General features: G+C 41.3%; 1 protein-coding gene across 1 annotated transcript in view; it reads right to left on the reverse strand.

The window, feature by feature from the left end:
* The window catches only part of ADAMTS5 (ADAM metallopeptidase with thrombospondin type 1 motif 5), a 49,723-nt gene extending 28,133 nt beyond the window's left edge, over nucleotides 1–21,590 (reverse strand). The window contains exons 1-3 of the mRNA XM_003263811.3: nucleotides 21,543–21,590; nucleotides 19,387–21,234; nucleotides 8,740–8,872 (exon numbers count right to left, since the gene is read on the reverse strand). Coding sequence (XP_003263859.2) covers nucleotides 8,740–8,872; nucleotides 19,387–20,490 — 1,237 coding nt within the window. The 5' untranslated portion in view covers nucleotides 20,491–21,234; nucleotides 21,543–21,590. The remainder of the gene's footprint in view (nucleotides 1–8,739; nucleotides 8,873–19,386; nucleotides 21,235–21,542) is intronic.
* Nucleotides 21,591–21,930: the final 340 nt, after the last annotated feature.

Here is a 21,930-nt window from a genome sequence, read left to right on the forward strand (position 1 = left end):
AACATTCTGTCCTCCATGAAGAAAGCCTGTCAGCTGTCTGGGAGAGGCATGCTCTCTCAAGGGCAGTGAGAGTCCTGGGCAATGTGAAGAACACTTAAGCACCCAAAGTAACAGGCCCAGTTCCAGAGTAGCTGGAATCAGGGCATGGCGAGAGAACCACGTGACTTCCCTTCAGGAGCTGGACAGGATATGAAAGGGAAGATCAATGTGAGGGATGTTTGGATGCTCTTCAGGAAAGACGTGACACACATTCTAAAGGCTGCAAACAGCAAAAGGAGTGGTATTTTCTAATTCGAGCCCCCAGTCAATTATGCTAAGACATTTACTGTTAGTTGAAATCAGCCTTGAAATAGCAAAAGTATACACAAGTATAAGCAATTTTAAAGGAGTGCTCACAGTAAAGATGGCACGCTATGATACTAAAAGCTAACTACCAGAGAAAATCCAGAATCCGGGGAATTTAAAATACAATGTCACAGCTGACAACTGTGTATTTCAAGTAGGGATTGTGAAGGGGAATTGGAAAAGCTAATAGCTTTGAAGACATCTGCCTTTTCAGGGAGAGTTTGTTCATAAATCATTCACAGAGATGTTTAAAATGAATGGTGTGGTTTGGAGATAAAGCATTTCTTGGACAAGCAGACCCCAGGAGCATTAGCAGCAGATAGGATTAGATATCCCTGTCTCAGAGAGTAAAACAGCACATGAAGAATATAAGAGTATGGAGAAAATGTGTACAATGCCAAAAGTAATTTGTTGTTTACATCAAATTGTATTACATGATGAGTTTTTAGAGCAATACAGAGCAACAGAGTTAGTTGAGGGTGAGGTTTTAGAGGAGGCAGGGGGATGGAATCGAGAAATCCACATAGAATGGCAATCCTTACCCTTCGAAAAGAGAAAGAGTTCTTTTTGGAGAGTCAGAATGTTGCAAGAGAAGGGTGGGGAGGACTGAAAGCCACTTTGACAAAGATTTGAGAAAGCTCCCTCACTAAAATAGGATGCGAAACTCCTAGCAAGAGAAAAGGCAGAGGTGGGTTTCGAGGTAACTATCTGCTGTCAGGATTTAAAGCAGAGGTAGTGAAGTCTTGCTTTAGGGAAGAATTAGTATTTGTGTTTAGGACCATTTATAATCAGCAGACATGCAAAAGATCAAAAAGCAGTTTGCTTGAGCAATTTTGTTTACAATACTATCTTTCTCGGCTATCTTTAATTCTTGATGATGTAATTGGAAGCTTTTCACCTAAAACCCTGAGGCAATTAAGGACCAAACTCACTTGTGTAATAGATGCACTTGTTAATGGCCTCTGTATTTATATGCTAAATAAGGTTTTAACTGGGGAGGGGAGATAGAAGCCAGAGTGAAATTCAGAGAATAATGTAACTGTCTAATCCACGAATATTTTCCAAGCGGTGCATACCTCAGAACTATATTTATTTTCTTTTTTTTCTTTTTTCCTTTTTTCTTTTTTTTTTCTTTTTTTTTTTTTTTGAGATGGAGTTTCTCTCTTGTTGTCCAGGTTGGAGTGCAATGGCAAGATCTCAGCTCACTGCAATCTCCACCTCCCGAGTTCAAGTGATTCTCCTGCCTCAGCCTTCTGAGTAACTGGCATTACAGGTGCACACCACCATTCCTGGCTAATTTTTTTGTATTTTCAGTAGAGACAGGGTTTCACCATGTTGGCCGGGCTGGTCTCGAACTCCTGACCTCAGTTGATTCACCTGTCTTGGCCTCCCAAAGTGCTGGGATTACAGGTGTGAGCTACCACACCCAGCCAGAACTGTATTTCACTGTTTGAAATAATTAGTAAAAGCTAAGGTGTAAATTGTGTTAGATGGTGTTGACCTATTCTTAATTGATGTTCAATCATGTCTTAAGTACAACAGTCATGCTGAGTGTCTGTCAGCAAGTAACATCAGAAAGGAGTTTATTTGAATTAATCTAAGAAAATAAATGTAATGATAAATTATGTCAGAGTAAAGTCTATAGGGTTGAGAGTTTGAGTTACATTGTTAGCTCAGAAATAGCAAACAAATCGTCACCTGATAACTTTTCTGGTATGAAAATCCTCTTTTTGAATTGGCAAAGGGGTGACATTTTATAAAATAAATGTTATCTTTGATATTCCCAATACAGATTTTAAGAACACCTTGCTTCATTAAATTCACAAGAGAATCTGGTGTTAGAAAATCTGTGATAATGTGTAGCCAGATGAAGACACATCACTTTAAAGGAAACTGTTGGTTCAGCTTCTTATTCCACCCAGGTATTACTGTACAACCAGGGCTGACTTATAACATTAACCTCAGGAAGGAAATTGGTTGTTTTTCTAAACTTTGGTCTGCAAATTAAACAGAATTTCAAGCTCTTGTCTCCTGATCCCAAACTGACCAATGGTCAAGGGGACACAGTACCACATCCTAAAAAAATGTCACAAGAAGCTCTGTAATGTGTTTACTTGGGAAAGCACTGCTCAGATGAAGCATCTGTTTCTTAATGAGGTCATGTTTTTATTTTACCTAATTTTCCAGCTGGGATAATGGAGGTGCAAGGTCTTGCCAGGGGTTGAAAAGTGAGTCAACTGCTCACATGGAATCAGAATCTAGAATCCTTGAAGAAGGGAACCATAAGCTCCAGTCATTGGATCATGCATGCTTATTCAAACATGAATCTTTACATAGATGTGATAAAACTCTTAAAACTCCCATTTCAAAACATTAAACATGAATGGTAAATGTGGTATCAATTATGTAATTTGGAAGGAAGAAACTCTAACTTTTTCACCTTATAACTAGCTGTGTCAATATCCTCTTGAATCCATTTCAGAATTAAGCCTTTAAAGTAAAAACTGTCTTAAAAAAAATTCTAGAAGTGTATAAACATCTTGAGCTCTGGAGCCAGATGGATTGGGTTTGAATCTCACTTTAGCAGTACATTAGTTGTTGACCTTAGGCGGGTTTAGAAAGTACCCTGTGTGTTAGCTTCATTCTCTCTCTTGGGTGACCCACTAATGGTACTTACCTCATGGCATTTTGTAAGAATTAAATGATATAAAACATGCAAAGTAATTAGAATATGTGCTTGACATATGTCAAAGGACCAGTGATTGTTAGCTAACTTTATTGTCCTCATTGATATTCTGGGATTGTTATATATTTTTACTTATGAGTATTCTAGTAATCAGTGATATATATATATATATGTATATGTATATATATATATACACACACATACATATATATGGAGAGAGAGAGAGAGAGAGGAGAGAGTCTTGCTGTATCACCCAGGCTGGTGTGCAGTCATGCTATCAAAGTCCACTGCAGCCTCCATCTCCTGGGTTCAAATGATCCTCATACCTTCTGACTAGCTGGGACTACAGGTGCACACCACCATCCTTGGCTAATTTATTTATTAATTTTTTTATATTTTTTTACTTTTTGTAGAGACAGGGTCTCACTATGATGCCAGGGCTTGTCTCAAACTGTTGGGATTACAAGCATGAGCCAACACACCAGCCAACAAGCTTTGATATTACTAGACACTCTTTATGTGGGAGGGAAGAGGAAATTTCCTAAACAAAAGAAAAAAACATCACTCAGCAAGTGTGTGATAGAGTTACTTTTTATGCCACCTTCAATTTGCTGGTTTCCACACATGTGGCAGATAATCTATAGGTTTCTCCCTAGAGAAACATGAATTGGGATTAAGTTTTTAAAAAACTGACAATAGACACAAAATCTCTCAATATTCCTCAACATATAGCAAAAACTTATTCCCACATTTTATTTGGGGGCCAAGAAAGACATAGTGTGGCTTTCCTCCAAACTGCTTGTTGATTAAAGCAATGAGTTTGTGGGCAAATATCAAGTTTAATCCTGGTTTCCTTCTAACTTTGCATCTTACAACAAGCCTGGACATCTGATTCTGTGTATTTAGATTTGGTCTGTGGTATTTCAAGAACCTCTGCAGCTTTGCAAAATATGGCCGTGTTTAATCTAATCATCTACAGAAGCAGTCACACACAGATCAGCACAACCAGGGAACACCTTTTAACCACACCAAAACACAGGCGGCTTTGCTGTTGTGTCTCAACCACTTCCTAAGTCTCAGCTGAGTATTTGGTCTTGACTTTTTAAGTTGCCTGAGTTTAGCTTAGGAAGCACACTGGAGTCTTTCACAGTGGAGAGATTCACTTGGTGCATTTTATAATTAACTACTATAAAGCAAAGCTTCGGCATGTTTGCAAATTATGGATTTCATTTGTCTAAATAAAATCAGATTGTTCCTCCTAGTGTATTAGAAGCTGGCCCAACATCAGTAAAATTATTGTTTTTAAGAACCATGTGTGCAGCAGGTGAAATCTTTATTATTACAAGTCAATAATAAAAGTTTGACAAGTTAAAATATAAACTCAAAATGTAAACTTAAACTAACTTGAAAACTTTCCGCAGTTCACATTTGGATTATAAAGTGGCTGTAAACACATTCCTGCCTCCACTCAAGGAACATGGATTGGGACTGTGTTTTTGATAGTTTGAAGTGACTTTCTGAAATGCCTTAACAATTTAGCCAACATTTACATGCATATAACACAAGAAGGAAAGCACTTTATGACTGCCTATCCAGAGTCAATGTCAATCAATATCCATCTCCCAGAAGTCTGTATGGGCATCAGTTGATTAGTTACCTTCAAAATCTAGCAGCTTTTTTGAAAAAATTAGCAGAAAAAAAGAAGTGTTCTAGTTATCAAACGGTATATGAATAGAGTAAGTTTTCGTAATTGTTCATTTTTAACTTGTGTCATTTTGACTTCAAGTAATCTAATGCCATGAATAGAAATGGTGTCAGATAGAGACTTCAGCTCTGCCTCTATTTCCCTTATGAGTTAATTATTAAGGTAAGATTTTTTTTTAGGTGGGGGGCTCACTCTGTCACCCAGGCTGGAGTGCAGCAGTGTAATCATAGCGCATTTTATCCTCTATCTCCTGGGCTCAAGCAATCCTCCCACCTCAGCCTTCTGAGTAGCTGGGACTACAGGCATGCACCACCATGCCCAGCTATTTTTTTATTTTTATTTTTTGTAGAGACAGGGTCTCCCTGTGTTGCCCAGGCTGTTCATGAACTAAAAAGAAAATTTTGATTCAGTTTCTTCATGCACAAAATAGATATGACTTTCTATTTTAAACCACTATGAAGAGAAAGAGGAAACAGTTGTGCATTTCCAGGAGAACCTGTAAGTACGTAAATGGAAGTGTTATTCTTGCTCAAGTATATCCTTTTACTGCTTATAGAAGAAATAAAGTAGAAAAATTATGAGAACAGCCTGAGAATCTTCTCCTAGCTTGTGTTTTGAGCACAGTAACACATTCACACTGTTTGCATAAAGGAAATTACACATTTTGGAATGAGGCTAGAGTAAATTTAAAACACTGGAAAACTGAGCATTCAAAACGCCATTTTCATTGCCATACTTTGACCATATACACAACTTCCAAATCTAGAAAGTCACAAATGTCTAGTAAAAAGGAAGGGGGATGGTGAAACCCCATCTCTACTAAAAATACAAAAATTAGCCAGGTGTGGTGGCAGGTGCCTATAATCCCAGCTGCCTGGGGGGCTGAGGCAGGAGAATCTCTTGAACCTGGGAGGCGGAGGTTGCAGTGAGCTGAGCCTGCGCCATTGCACTCCAGCCTGGGCAACAAGAGTGACCCCCCATCTCAAAAAAAAAAAAAAAATAGGAAGAGAGAAGATTGCAGGAATTGAGGAGAATTAGAATCGAGAGCATGGTTAGCTCAGACTGAGAGCTTCACACAGCAATCCAAAAAATACAGCATGGGAAACAAACCAGCAAGCTGCATTATCCAAGATCACACTGGCTGGAGGGGCAAGACTGTAATAATACACAGACGATCAGGAAAGCTTTTGTCAGGCTATCTTTCTTAAACGTTGAAGGCTTATTTTTTATAACACATGTTCATAATATTTAGGCAAAAAGTGAAATGAAAGAATAATAAAGAGATTAGAAAATAAACTGAATGAAAGCCAGATTCTTTTATGAAAGCAGAATTGAATCCATATTCCACTTCCAGACCTTAAATAGCTCAGATTAGTGCATATGTAACACAAAAGGGAAGTTAAGTAGAGAGTGTTTGATTGGACAATGAATTACAGGGACTTCCAAAGAAATAAATAAAGATGATCCAACCAAAAATTTAAGTGCACAGAAGGGCACAATCATGTATCAAAGATTTAGGTTTGAGGTTTCATACAGAAGCCCACCTTTCTCCTACATTGTTTCCTTGTATAACTATGTCTAATATTCTTGTACTATTGAGAAAAGTTCTTACTGTGTGTGTACACACACGTATATATTTAGTTTTAATATAACGTTTGTGCTTATCAGCATCTGGCTTCCTGCCTCTCAGGCTGCTGCATCAGCCCTGTAACCCAAGATTGCCTTAGGAATTCAGGAGAGCTGGGAAAGGTGACCCTGCAGGGCTTTTCATTCCACTCTAGTTAACTTGAGGTCAAAGCAGCCCTGAAGAAGCTGCATTTATTGCCACATACAAAGAAATCTCCCAGATGCAGTCAATGTGTGAAAACCAATCACTAGAAAGGAAAGAAACTGCCCTTCCTTTAAGGAATGTGGAATCTTTCCTTTTGAAGATCAGGATTTGGAGCCCGTAATCCTGTGGATGGATGATGCCAACATTCAACTCTGCTGCTTATTCCCCATAATTTCTCCACTTGACCTGTGACGAATCAGCTTCTGCCTTTCCAGGGACTTAGAACCTTTCTTACGGGACTCCTCTCACTCTGAATGATGGTGATTAATTACTAGTGTATTCTAAAAGTCTCCTCTATTTAATTACATCCTCCTGAGTATTTGGACTAATTCCTCTTAGTTTCCGCTGCAGATCGGAATGTTGCCTTGAGCAAGTCTCATGTTTATTTCTCCTGCTTATGCAGTCAAGCACATACATAGATATGTAATAAATATTGATTAAGGTTCTGTATTAGGCTGTGTTTTTATCAGTAAGGATTCACAGGCATAAATGAGAGACATAATCCCTACCCTGCAGCCTAAATGGCATGTGTTATAAAGACGCTTTCAGGCTGACCAGTTCTTTTCGTGCAGCTGAGAAGACAGCCATGCCTCCTCATTAGCCCACATTATAGGGAAGAAGTGGAGACTCAAAGTATCTAAATCACTTGTCTGAGATAAAACAGAGAGCCCAGAGACAGAGCTGGGACTCCGCTCAGATCTTTGACTGCTGAAGCCAAAGACGCCTAATCAATAAAACACTGAATTATTCTCAGTGATGCTATTGGATAATTATTTACGTTTAGGTTTTATGTTTGTGTTTTTCTGCTTAGGGGGTAAGAAACGTGTCAGGAACATTAATGCCATACTTAAGAATTGACATTTAACTACTGAATTCTGTTTTACTGGGGCAATATTGTGAATTATGCAATTACACTGTACCTTGGATTAGAAGTTATTTAACTCCCCAAAGAAAACATAGCAGTTAGAAATGGATGCTTTGTGAAAATATTCTCTGCCTATTAGGAATGTAAAAAAGTAGTTTTAATTCCCATTTAAAAGTTATAATTTTAACCTTAAAAATCAAAATCTGTTTAAATCAAAATCTTTTTTGCTATAGATGGCAAAAGGTACAATAATTATCAAACCATGCTTTGCTCCCAAAAAGGTGATGCTGAGTTGATACACACATTTCAAAAGCAAATGAACTATTTAGCTAAAAAGCAAAACATAAGTACATGTGGATATAAATAACATCTACTATCTAAACTCCACCCAATTTGTTCCCCAAAACAACTCCCTGAAATAGGCACTATTATCCCTATGTTTCAGATATGAAAACTGGAGCTCAGTGAGTTTAAGTAATTAGACCAATGTGACATAGGTAGAACGTAATTTAGCAAAAATTGAGCTTATTTAGGACTAGATGTTGGAATTAGACAGAAAAAAATTAGACATAAAAAATTGTGTCTAATTCCAACATCTAGTCCTAAATGTACTAAGCCAATTTCTCATACACCTAGTAACCTAGGTCAATCATTAGGAAGCAAATATTCTTTATTTTGGAAATATTTTTTAGCAATCAACTCAGTCCTGTATTTATAGACGTAGGATTTAGATGTATTTCTTATAACAAACAAATTAGGTAAGTGACATTTTAAAGCAAACCCTGTTGAGTGTCAGGCTTGGCTTCCTTTCCTTGCTATTAAGAACCAGACAGAAATATTTACCATAAGCCATTGATGACCTTTGACAAGAGCCTACAATTATCACTGACAATGAAGTAAAACATGTTAAATTTCTGTGCAAACTGATTAGCCCTGGATGAGCCAATACTGTCTGCAGTAACTTCTAAGAAGGACATCTCTGCATACCAAAGTTGCCTGTGACAAATTTCATCCAGGGGTCATTTAGGGATGCTTAAAAAGATAGAAGGAAGGCAGTAGCAGTAGCAAATTCCTCTTGAACTTTTAAATGACACCGTCAGAAGAAAACATCCACCACCGTGTTGCTGACTTTGCCTTCTCTCTCGCTCATATTAGTTAACCTTAAAAGTGTAAATATAAACAAATTTAATCCCCCGTGGTACATCTGAACCAGGAGAAATCTGGAATTAATTGCTAAGTATTTTGGTTCCTATTGCAGCTGTTACAAGTGTTTGATTTGGTGAGGGAAAAGAAAAGGCGCTGCATACCGATTTCGTGAGCCACAGTGAAAGCTGCATGGAGGCCATCGTCTTCAATCACAGCACAGCTGCGCTCTGGAGAACATATGGTCCCAACGTCTGCCATTCCCAGGGTGTCACATGAATGATGCCCACATAAATCCTGCCCGGGAGAAAGAAAGAAATCATTGCAATCAATTTACGTCCAGCAGGAGCTGCCACATAGAGCCACTTGCTTACCCCAAATGGTAACGGGGATGTGTTTATGATATCACCTGTTCCTCTCTGGAAACGTTCCAAAGGGAAACTCAAGGCAGAGACTCTTCTAAACTGCTCTGGGACCCAGAAACACAGAAGGATAATGGAACTCAATTACATTTAAAAAGATGTCTTAGGACTGTTAACTTGTCTATTACAATAGCACCCGCAGCTGTAACAAAGCCATAATGCATATACGTCTCCGATCACTTTCCCATATGGTCATGCTTAGGAAAGTCCTAAAATTCTGATGGAAATTCATGCTAAATTTATCAAAATCTGGCCTCATAATTTGTTTTCTATTACAGGGGCAAACTGTAGCCAGACATCTGCAGCAGAGTACAAATTTATTAGAAATTTGGATAGAAAACTAAATTTTAATTCATAATCTGAGGAAAGGTCATCTTTTACTCCCCAAATGAGCTGTAATTTCATAGATTGTGTCTTCTGAAATCTGTACATTCTTACTCATAACATTTAATGTAGCATTTCTCAACCTGACCAATCTGCAGAAAATATATGTCATATATTAATTGTGTATACATGAATATATGCATTTTTCTGGTAAAAAGTCATAGCTTTTCATAGATGTCATATAATCTTTTAAGAGATTCTCAAATAGGAACATGATTCCACCCCAATAATGGTGAAAAATGATCAATTTAGATGAAAGGGACATCAACAAGCCTCTTAAGATATGAAACATAAAGAGAAAATATAAGCTGCAACTTTTTGACCTGACAGATTCATAATGATAAACTTTCCCTTTAAATGCTATTTGAGTATTAATGGACATTAGCATTTCTTGTGCTTGACCACAATTTTCCATGAAAATTTACTAACAACGTGCTCATTTATATTCCCAAAGAGCAAGATCATGTTTCTAGTAAGCCGTAAGTTAGGAACTCCAAAAGGAAAAGTTTTAAAAATATATTAATTATTGTAAAGACAACTGTTTATTAGTTAAAATAATACATGTTTCCATTATACAGCAATCATCTTTATATGCCCAACTTCCATATTCTCCAGCTTATATAGTAGGAACTCAGCAAACATTTGTTTCATTGAGTTGAATTGTGACCTACAGTCAGATACATTATAGTGCTCCCACATCTTTAATATGCTGTATGCCAGCAGGACCTCAGCAGGCTCCAGACAACCAGTACAAGGCAGTGTGACTGCATAACCAATGCTACATACTCAATGGCAACATACTCTTCTAACCCTTTGCTATATTGCTGCATAAAAATCCTACCAAGGTGAAGAGTATTTAAAAACTCAGCTGTATTCTCTTCTCTTACTATATGCTCAGGTCCTCATTGTGTTCTGTTTATTATGAGTTCCCAGCTGAGATTAGTTACAGTGTGGCCACCACGTTACTGTAGCTTTAGACACTGGAAATCTCAGCCAAGTAGCCTTGGTTAATCATGTCACAAAACCAACAGCCTTCCGACGTTTCCTATATATCCTCACATGTCATCCCATGGGATGCCAAATTACAGCTGTTGAGTACAAATTAGTAGTTTTTCAAATTGAAATTGGAACACACTTTTGCATAATAATCAGTCTTTGAGATAATAATATAGCACAAGACATTAAGCCCCTCCCCCACAATCATTTCACTATCTCTAGGACCAAAAACCTAGGTCATGCCTTAAGGGAGCTGCTAGACACTCTAGGTTATATCTGCATACATTTTTTTAAAACAAGATTTATGTTTATATCGCAATTTGGGGTATTTATCTTTGAATAATAAAATCCAAGAATTATATTTTCCCTTCTTACCCTACAAATAAGCTAAGATGAAGAGCCACAGCAAAGGGAAATGACCCTCTTGTTCTCGATAGAGAGTAAACTAGATTCTTAATATCTCTCTGTTTACTGCTAATCAATTGCTCATTAGAGGCCATCAACCCTCCTTGTCATCCTTGAATGGGATTAAATGCATTTGGCCTTTTGCCACGGAAATGTGACAAAATTGTGAACAGAAGCACTTGTTATTTTTTTTAACCACACTGATTAAACTCCTTGACTACTCAGCCACACTATATATTTCTGTAGCTATAATTATGTAAACTGGCAACCTTTCCGTTTCACTCACACAATTTCAAATCTTGGCAAACAGTTACAGTTTCAGCCTCAAGGCTTATAATGAACATCTGAATTTCTTTGTGAACAACGTTTGTTTCAATGAATTAAAACTAATGTGCATCAAATTGTTAAGAATACAGCATCTCACATTCATGTCTACTTTCTGTTGATGATTTCTAACAACATTTATAGGTGTAACCTTCTTTGAAGTTTATAGAACATTTTCTTAAATTCGTAAATTCTGAGCAGGAGTAAAGATATTATTGGGGCAATAGTATATGTGTATATGTGTATACATATATACACATTTGCTATTATATATGTGTATGTATACACACATATACGTGATACACGTATATGTGTGTGTATCTATAGATAGATAGATAGATAGATAGATATAATCCAGACCTGGAAGCAGGAGATACTGGAGAGATGTGAATCACATACAATACCATGTAAGAGGTAAACGAATTAAAAGTTCTGACAAAAGCTTATCTGGTTGCTCAGTGTAGATCTGAAGGTAAGTGATATCTTTGTCATATCAAATCAGGCTTGTTTTATGCAGGATCAATATCTTATCACCACTGTGTGGAGAGTAATGCAATGGAAGAGTTAGTAAAATATAAAGGTTGCAAAGGTTGCAGAGATTTATCTAGTGGTTTTGTGGTATGGTGCTGGCCAGGATACAAGACTGAGACATTGTATCTAACTCAGAAGTGTATTCATGGTGGTCTGCACCACCAGCAGAGATTTGAGAGGAAGGTCATTGACACTGTGACCATTCACCAGGTATGACCTTTTAGAAGACTATAAATATGGCCAAGCTTGTGATTTATCACAGAATTTTGAAGCCGTAATAATACCCAAGATCTACTGGGCACTTCTTGGGGATGGGATGGGAGACAGGGAGCCAGTAAAGGATGCTGCCTTGAGAAGCAGATGCTCAGAAGATAGTGTGAACTTTGAAAATCCCAGTGGGCAGTACTGGGTGGTGAAAATGAACCAGTCAGACACAAATGTCCTAAGGTGGACAAATCACAGGACTCATAGGATTTCTTGTCTTGACTGAGAGATTGTTTTCACATGCAGTGCAAATATGCTGAGGGAGGGAGCCAGAGGCAACACCAATGCTGATACAGGTAGATACCATCACAGCTGCAGCAACAGCAGCTGAAATTAAGGAAGAACACCTTATACAGGAGTTAAATAATAGCAACTTCTGTTTCTATAGATCTTACCCCTTGGTAAGGGCAAGCATGGAGCTCAAGGGAAGAGCATGAAAGAGAGTTTAACTAGGTTTCAGATATCTACCCATCTGTCCATACAATTCTTATTGAAGAGAGATTAGTGATAGAAGAATTAATCTGGTGTGGTACATGTTTTAGTCATAAGTATTACTTACACACACCCACGCACACACCCACACATACACACACACACACACACACACACCTGCGTATTTGTTCTGTGGATCTGATTCTTGAGAAGTCCTTGGCCTTTCTGGCTACCTATCCAGCAATCCCCAATAATAGGGGTTTTAATTTTAGACTTCAGTAGAGACTACATTAATTGGAACTGTTAGGCCAACCATTACGATGACCCATTTTATACAATCTCTATCCTTGTCTCTTGATACACCTAAGGGATACCAAACACACAGAGCCCAGATGGGTTAGGGGCCCAGAGATCCAGATATGTTTATTCCTAAAACAATTATTGTGTGCCCACAATCTGCCAGACACTGTGGAAGTGCTGACACTGTGGTAAATAGATGAAATAAGATCTGAGCATGAGCTTTAAGGAACATCAGGCTCTAAGGAGCAAAACAGTTATGTCAAGAACAAAGCAAACTGTGACTTCCATAATGAACAGATTGTTGAGGGAGAACAGAAGAGGCATTGATGAATTCTCCTTGAGGGAATCAATAAAGGTGTCTCCACGGAAGTGAGTGCATCTGATAGCCTGGGAGGAAGGATACTCTGGCAAGGAAAGACTAGTGGAAACATAATGGAATGGGAAAAGGCAGAGTCTTTTGGGAATGACAAGAAGTTTATTTTGGCTGGAACGCAGGATCTGTTGAGCGGAGGGCTAGCAGGGAAGCTGGAAAGAGAGTCTGGACCCAGAGTTCCAAGTCAGGAAGCTTTCTCTGACAAATGTGAGGTAAGAAGGGGAAGAAGAGACGGAGCAAGTTGGAGACAGGGAGCGGGGGACTAGATGGTTGATGGAGTCATTTTGGTAAACAGAAATGGAAGCTGGTTAGAGAGTGAATGGAAGGTAAATTGCTTTTTAATTCAACGCTGTTAGTAAGAAGCACTGTGTAAATCATTTACGTGCTTTGAGACAAAGTTCCTTCATCATTAACATCAGGAGTTTGGTCCAGGTCATCTCTAGGGTTTGTTTCAGCTATGCATGTCTTGATATTAACTAAAAGCATTCCAATTTATAAAGAAATTAAAGCTCAGGGGCATTAAATGCTCCAAATCTCAAGCTTGTCCATACTGAAGATGAAACTCAAACCTATATCTAAACACTCAGAATCCTGAACTTACTTCAGCATGGTTTTGTTAAATCATCACATACGTTATTCTTGACATTAATCTTATCTTTTGTATTCATGATCTACACTTGGTTAAGCAAATTTCTTTCTTGCAGCAAATACAGAATATCCTGGTTTTATCTCTATGCTGTGTTGGAAAAACTAGATAATTTAGAGGTATACTAAATATATAAAATACACTGTGAAAGACATTCCAGAAAACAAGAAAATGGAAGCACTGGATAAGAAACCTGGTGACATCATTAACTCACCTCCTTCTCTCACCTGTCACATCTCATTAGCCACTGTAAGTCACTGTAGTTGTCTTCTATTTCTCATTTTTTTCCATTGTTACTTCCTGCCTGAATTATAACCTGAGACTTCTAACTGGTCCCTTTTCGTCCTGTAACTTCCCTATCTATATGCTCCAGTCAGTCACCTTCTTAGAGCACAGATCTTATTAGATTCCTCCAGTCCTTCATGTCAGCCTTAGCCTGGCATTCAAAACCTGGCACAATACAGCCTCAGTCTTTCTGTCTGCCTCCACTGTACCTTCCTGCTCCATTCTGTCCACTATTTTGTGCATATCTCATAAACATTTTGGCCTCGGAAGCTCAGCCCAAGACATTCCTTCTGCTACAAACAATTTTTACTCACATCCACCTCTTCCTAACATTTCTTGACCCAATCTATGCCTCTCAATTCCTAGTGCCACTGCTTTAGTTTAGACCACCTTGAGCCTCCTCTTGAAGATTTCTGAAACAGCCTGCTCACCCAGGATCCATTCCACTACTTAGACCAGAAGGTTCATTTCAGAACACACCTCTGATCATTGCTGTCTTCCTACTAATGTTCTTTTCAATGATTGCCATTGCACTTAATTTACAATTAAAACTTGTCGGCATGGTGGAGTAGACTGAATCGTGTCCTCTCCAAGTTCATCTATTTGGAGATAGGGCCTATAAGGAGGTAAATGAGGTTAAATGAGGTCATGAGGACAGGACTCTAATCAGATAGGATTAGTGTCCTTAGAAGAAGTGATACCCAAGAGTGTTCACTCTGTTTCTACTTGCAGGCAGTGGAAAGGCTTTGTGAGTACACAGTGAGAGGGTGGCCATTTACAGGGCAGGAAGAGAGCCCTCACTAGAAATCAAATTGGCTGCAACCTTGGTCTTGGACTTTCCGGCCTCCAGAACTGTGAGAAGACATACTTCGGTTGTTAAAGCCACCCATTGTACAATATTCTGTTACGGTGGCCTGAGCAGACTAGTAGACATAGTGTATAGTTTTGTTTTTCCATAGTTGGGTTGTTATTATCTTCTCCAAACTAATCTATTACCATTTCCCATTGAACATGATGGTTTGCTGATGTCTGCAATGCCTATCTCCTCCTCATGTATCTGGCTAACTCCCACTCTTTCTTCAAAATTGAACTCAGATGGAGTGAGCAATCTTCTAATGCACTTCCATAATACCTTACAAATACATCTACTGTAAGAGTCATCATGCTGTGCAGCAATGACCACTTCCCTTTCTGTTTCCAGGAATAGATTCTTAAGTAAGGGGCTACTTTTTAAATCTCTGAATCCCTCTCTGCCTACGAGGAGCATATTAAAGGTTTGAATAAATTAGTGATAATGCTTTTAGTTTAGAGTGCACTAGACAGGACTCTCTTCTCTGTCTGCCGTTTGTTAGCTGTTACTCTAAGAAGTTTATCTTTGTTTCTCTTCATATGAATTCTGTCAAGATAATTATACAATGGTTACAGATTGTTGAAATGATTAATTGTAAAATAGTTTGTGGCCATGGATTGTACATAAGAAATGCCCAATAACAGCTGGCTGAATCTAAATCCAATCTATCCATCCTTTGAGGACCAATTCAATTCTATATTTGCAGTGAGACCTATAGAAAGGCCCATAGGCAGAATTAACTGTTACCTTCCTTTTCCTTTCACAGACTTTGTTTATATATCAGTATGGGATTTATCAGTTTTCCTAACATTAGTGCGATTTCCACATGTATCTGTTTCCTCTCTGCTGGGGATACGCCTAGTGGGCAGGGAGCAGGTATTACCTTAAACTGCCTACATGAGTCTCACACATAGGAGCTGCATGTAGGCAGATACTGCACAGATTTTAGACTTTTCATAATATCCCTCACAGTTTATTGTAAAAATGTTAATTAGAGCTGCTTAGTCTGCTACCAGTCTCCCCATTTCTGAGTTATTTATCCTTTTATTGATTAGGATTGACCTATAGGCTCTGATTCCTTGACAAGGGTTCACTTTTGACTTTAAATGAGATTTCGACTCAAATATGTGACTGAATTAGTCCAGGCGGCAAACCAATAAGAAAACGCACATCCCTCTCCCTCTTCCAAACTTCTGGTCTTCCTCTACTGCCCCCTGTTGTCAGAATCAAGCCAGGAGCCACGTGGTAAAGGATAAATGCTGTGTTGGGGGACCCGGCCCCAGCAATGTAAGGCAGAATGTAGAGAGTTTTAGCTGAGACAGTGATCTATCAACTGGCATAGTGATAGTTAATGAAAGGGAATTAGCTTTTTATATTGCACAATTTCTTAGTTGGTTCAATTTTAATTCAATGTTTCAATCTATGAAAGAGTAAGGTTTTTGCTGCTTTCATGAAAGGGTGGAGGGATATTAAACAATTTCCTATTTTGTTATCAAGCAGGTAGGCTGTTTCTAAAGAGCAAATGGTCTAAAAAAAACGACTGTAAGAGTTTGTCTTTGAAGAAATTATCTTGAAATAAAAGAGGACGCCCAGAATAAGGAATGGATTCTGGAAAGCAAAGTTAAATCCTAGGGAGATTGGATTTCTACTGTTTGATGGCAGAAGTGGTGTGAATTCCAGCATTAGTGCCATTTCAGAATGAAAACAGCTTCTATGCCAGGAAATTGACTGGTGCTAACTCTCTCTAATTAGAATAGTACTGGAGTGCTGGGTACAGTCCTGACAGTGAAGTGTGTTTGTTTGATAAATAGGTTACTAGCTCTATTCTGCTGACTTCCAGATGCAACTTTCAAGGTGGCCTCAGCTAGTAAACAGAGGTATAAACCATATCCTCATATATTCGCTTCATGCCTAAAAAACAAGCAATTTAGGAGAAGACATCTGGACTTCCCCTAATTTGAACAGGACTCAGAGCCCATCAAAACATGGATTTCATGGCTTGGCGTCTGGCTGCTAAGCAACGCACTTCTTACATTCAAAACAGAGTTGTAAAAGTAGAATCTTGGTGCCAACTCTGGGTATTTCTCATTGAAAAGGAAATAGCTCTGCAAGTTTTTCTTCAGGCCTTAAGATATCTGATTTTCATGAGATGGAAGACCTCAGATCATCTCTCCTCCAGCCTTCTTTTTTTTTCGTGCTCTGAAGTATTAGGCAGAGATTAACTTTGCACTGTGAAATACTCTCAAATGAATGCTGCATAAATGCCTTGAAATATTTTTTTCAGCCCCCTAATTAGTAACACTCTTTTAAATTGGGCGCATCTATTGAAAATACACATGCATTTCAAACATTTGCTTCTTGTGAAGTTAGATGTATATACTACAGGGCCAACCACAAATGAAATTTGCTTTCCTAAAAGTATGCTTCTGCTTGGCAAGGAGACCAGAGAGGGCCCATGTGAAATATTTTCCATGTGTAGACTAGTTTGAAAAATGCATGTCCTTATAATACCGACAAAAATTAAGATGGACCATTAATTTTTTTGTCCCTTGCTTTTTATCTATTTAAAATATGCTGTTAAGTTTCAGGCTTCGGAAAAATAGGGACAGTTAACTATCCAGACAAAAAACAAATTCAGAAAAAGTAATTGACAAATCATTGAGAAGCACTGAGTAGTTTCCTGTTTTCTGGGAAACAATTACGAACGTTATGGGGCAGGAGGTAGGAAGTAACAGACCTTCTATTAATTTTTATTTATTTTAAAATTATGAAATGTGGATGTGTGTTTAAAAATGAAAGTGAACTACTAAAATGACCCACTCCTTGGCGCAGTATGCTTACGAAAGTATTTCTTCCTCTTGCTTTAGAGAACCTCCTTCCATAAACTCTCCAAAGCCTCCTTCTTGGCATCCTCTTGTGATGTAGCAGAGCAAGGAACCCCAGACATGGAAAGTTGCTTACCAAAAAAAAAAAAAAAAAAAAAAAAAAAAAAAAAAAGGAGCTTGGAAACCAAACAAGAAATGGATAGTTTTACAGAACTTCATTTTGCAGAGAAGGCTACAAATGAATGTTCTACCGCTTCAAAGACTAATGTTGTGCAGAGGCATTAAAGGATAGCTTCCAGAAAATCACTTAATGAGGAAAAAAAAAAGTTTTCCATTGTGCACAGCACTGAGCGCTGCTTGGCTCTCCCTAAACTGCCACCCTCCAGCATCTTTGTTTACATGTGGTTTACATGAATGTCCACCCTATGAACCACAAGTGTTTCTCTACTCCAAATTTATCAACACTTTTCCTTCATACCAGGGGTGCCTTAGTAAAAATAGAAGAATTAGGTAGTGAAGCTGTGTGATTCTAAAGTCTCCTGCAATCCATCATTTAATTTCCTATCCTTGTTCTGTTTGCTTCATTTCATACCACGATTTTACATAATACTTCAAAGCCTGTAATCCTTAATCTATTCTGGATGGGTCTCAAATACTTAAAGAATGAGCTTTAGAAGTCAATTCTTACCAGGCATTTAAGAGGCACAACTTAAAACTGCCAATCAGAGTCGAGTTGTGACAACTGAGGCTTAGAACTATGCGCAAGCCAGGTCCCAAACCAACCCAGACTTTTTGCGTAAATGTCACACTAACATGCTGGTCAAATACTGTATAAATAGATACTGCATTCCTCCCAGAGCCTCTGAGCCTTAAAGATCCATTTCTTTCCTTCCCCATAACCATCTTTCTTAAAAGGGGGAAATGCTGGGAAAACATTTCTTCCTTCTGTCTTGACTCTTCGCCCAGATCTCCTGCACTGGGGCTTCGGAAACATATTCATCCAAAACCCAAACACTCAAACGGGATGTGACCCTCCCTAGGCGGCGGAGTTGGCCTGGGCAGTGCTTGCGACGCACTGGTCTACTAAGCAAAGGAGTTGTTAAGGAACCTCACAAGTTTGTCCTCTCATCTGATTGGGTCTCTATACCCTGCTGGCCCGCCCACATTCCTTCCTTCCTAGGAACTGAGATTCCAAGGTGGACATGTAAGAACATTAGGAATCCCTGGAAAAAGAGAGTCCTTGAGAAAGTTGTCCCGTCCTCTGTGTAACAGAAGGGGTTCTAGTAAAAAGGTGTGGACACTTACAAAAGACGGTCATCGGATAACAGTGACTACCGTGAATGAACCATCCAGCCCTTTCCATTAGGTTGGACAAGGTTATATTTTATTTTCACTGGAAAGAAGAAGACCCATGATCCCAAAGGCCACTTTGTTTTCCTTTCTTTTCCCCATTTAACTGTATCATTTCCCCAAGCATCCTAGTGCCTTCTTATGTTTACGTTCCTATGCCACAACACCTCAGACTAGATGACAGGCAGCACTACTGAGTCTTTATCATTACCTAAGCAAGTCTTGGCATTTAAGGCAAAAATTTCTGCGGGGCTAACGTGAATACAGGAGCAGAGTTGAAGGCTGGTTGGATTTCCTGCAAGAAGTAGTTAAACACATCCACAGCTGCAGGAGGTTTGAGGGAGAAGCAAAGCCACCAGCAAGATCCCCTTCCACCTACCTCTTGATCCCAGCGCTGGGACCCCCGCATCCCGGCTGGACCTACCTCCCGAGTAAACAGGATAGCCGCGTCGTAGTGCTCCTCATGGTCATCTCCCAGCTGGTTGTGTTGGTGCTGCCACTTGCAAAAGTTCTTGAGTGTGGTGGCCGCGTTCTTGCTCACCTCCAGGCTCTTGTCCTTGTCGCCTAGCACCACCACCTTCACCACGGCCAGGCGGATGTGGTTCTCGATGCTAGCATGGCTGTACAGCCTATTGGCGATGGAGGCCAGGGTCAGCAAGTAATGCTGCAGGCCCCGGCCATACAACCGCGCCATGGACGCGTCAGCCACCAGAAGCAGCTCCACCTGGCGGGCCCGGGAGATGGAGCGGCGCCGCCGCCGCCACCACGTCTGCGGTCCTGAGCCCCCAGCAGGCGAGAGAGCGGACTGGTCCAAGAGCTGTGAGGCCAGTGCTGCGCGTCCGCTCGGGTTGCTGTGTGCCGGAGGATGCTCGTGGGGCTCCGACGTGGACGCGGGGGTTTCGCAGCTGGCGCGCGGCGGCAGGGCCTCGAAGCTGAAGCCCTCGCGGGTGTAGACGTGCAGGATCCGTGCGGAGCCATCCCCATACACGCGCCCCGTTTCCTCCTCCGCCCAGGGTCCGCGCAGCAGCGGCTTTAGGGTGTAGCGCGCGTGCTTGACCGCGAAGAAGCCGTCGAGACCCCCACAGAGGTCAAAGACAGCCAGAGAGCGGGGACTACCGTCCACTGTGCCCCGATAGAAGCAGTGGCTCCGGTGGCGCCAGGGCGCACTCGTCCCGCCTCCTGCGGGCACGAAGCCAGCAATGCCCACCGAACCATCTCGCTCCAGGTCCAAGAGGAACCTCCGGCCGCCCGCGTAGACGAGGTAGCCCACCTTGCCGCCGCCGGAGTAGAGTTGGTCGATGTTCTGCACGAGCCCCTTGCTCCTGCGCCGCTGCGCCAGGGGGTGCGGGTGGCCGGGAGGCTCGGCCCGCTCCTGCACCTCCTCCCCCTGCCGCCGGCGGGGCTGGGCGGCTGCTGCAGCAGTCGGAGGCTGCCCGGCTTTATCCTGGGCAGGTGCCGCGGCGGGGCCGGCTGCGGCCAGGGGCAGGCGGAACGCGCACAGCAGCAGGGACGCCCACCCGAGCAGCATAGTGCGCTGCCCGCGGGGAGGGGCTGCGCGACTGGGACTTTATGGGTATTTGTTATTTGCTATGAAGTTAACGGGGCGGGGGATGGGGACACACACACACTTGCTTGCAGGATTGAGTCAAGTGTCGGAGGGAGGGGGGCCCGGCAGCAGCGCCAGCCTGTCCCGGCTGCGGTGCCAGCGTGCGAACTTTTCTTTGTTGCTTGGGAAAATGTTTGGATTCGTGCTCCAGAAAGAGGAGGAGGAAAAAAAAGAAAGAAAGAAAAGATTTTAAAAAAAAGTCGGATAGTGGAGATTCAGCAAATACGGGAAAAGGAAAAAAACCAAAAACAAAAAGACCACCAAATGCAGGCACGATCGCTGTTTCAAGAAAAGTAAGGCAAGGTACCGCGCAGCCGGCTGGCAACTGGTGCGCGCAGCCTCCCGCCCCCGCGCTGCGCTGGACAAGCCGGCTGCGGAGGTTCCAAGCTCCGGGGCCCACTTCCTTTCTTATTTTGTGGGTTTCCTTGGCTCTGCTGGGACCAGGAGGAAGGGAAGAAAGAGAGGGGAAAAAAACCATAAAAATTAAAACGAAAATGCAGGGGGCAGCCTGAGGCGAGCTGGTGAAGCGGCGTGTCTGTGTCCCTTCAGCTGCGGTGTCTTCCTGCCCGCCGTCATCCCCAGTCGGCCGCTGCGAGCGCCGAGAGCAGCGCGAGCGCTGTGAAGATGCGAGGAGGTGGAACAATGAATTTATAGCGGCATGCCATCCTGCAATGGCAATTTCAACAATTCGTCACTGCACGCTGCCTCTTAAAGGGAGAGCTTCCCCCACCACTCCCACCCTTCCCAGTCCGCGCCTAATCAGATGGGGGAGGGCAAAAGAGGAGGGTGATCGAGGAAAGGGAGACGAAGTAGGAGGAAGGGACTGGGACCCGGCGAGGTGGAAGGGGGGACGAGGGGAAAAAAAAACTAATGGGGCAAGAAAAACAGATTTCCTTGGCCACTTTTAAAGCCACAGCGGCTCCGGGTCTGTCTGATATTTCACAACCAATTGGGGTTGGCTAACCTTGGCTTACCTCATCTCCTGAACGGGTGTTTTGGTTAAAGTTATTGAGACGTTTCAAGTCTCTCCCTGCCTCCTTCTTGCCTGCTTTTCTCGCCCTCGGTGGGAAGTTCCTGCCGCAAGTTTTTCCCCTTTGCACACCCGTGCGCTCTGGCCTCGCAGACCGTGCAACTCCATCCACCAGCCAGAGCTTTTCAGCTTCCCGTGCGTCCCCTAACCACCGCGTTTCCTTTGCTTCCTCCCCTCCGTCCCGGCACCCGGTGTCCTCCCTTCCCATTCTTCAGCCTCTTCATGCTTTGACGCTCGCTGGATTCGGGCTCCGGGTGACTAACTTCTCCCGGCCACCAGCAGAGCGGCTGGGCAGCCAGACAGCCCAGGGCGCTTCCTGGCGCGCTGCGGTA

Source organism: Nomascus leucogenys, chromosome 25 (genome assembly GCF_006542625.1).
Source record: "Nomascus leucogenys isolate Asia chromosome 25, Asia_NLE_v1, whole genome shotgun sequence".
NCBI lineage: Eukaryota > Metazoa > Chordata > Mammalia > Primates > Hylobatidae > Nomascus > Nomascus leucogenys.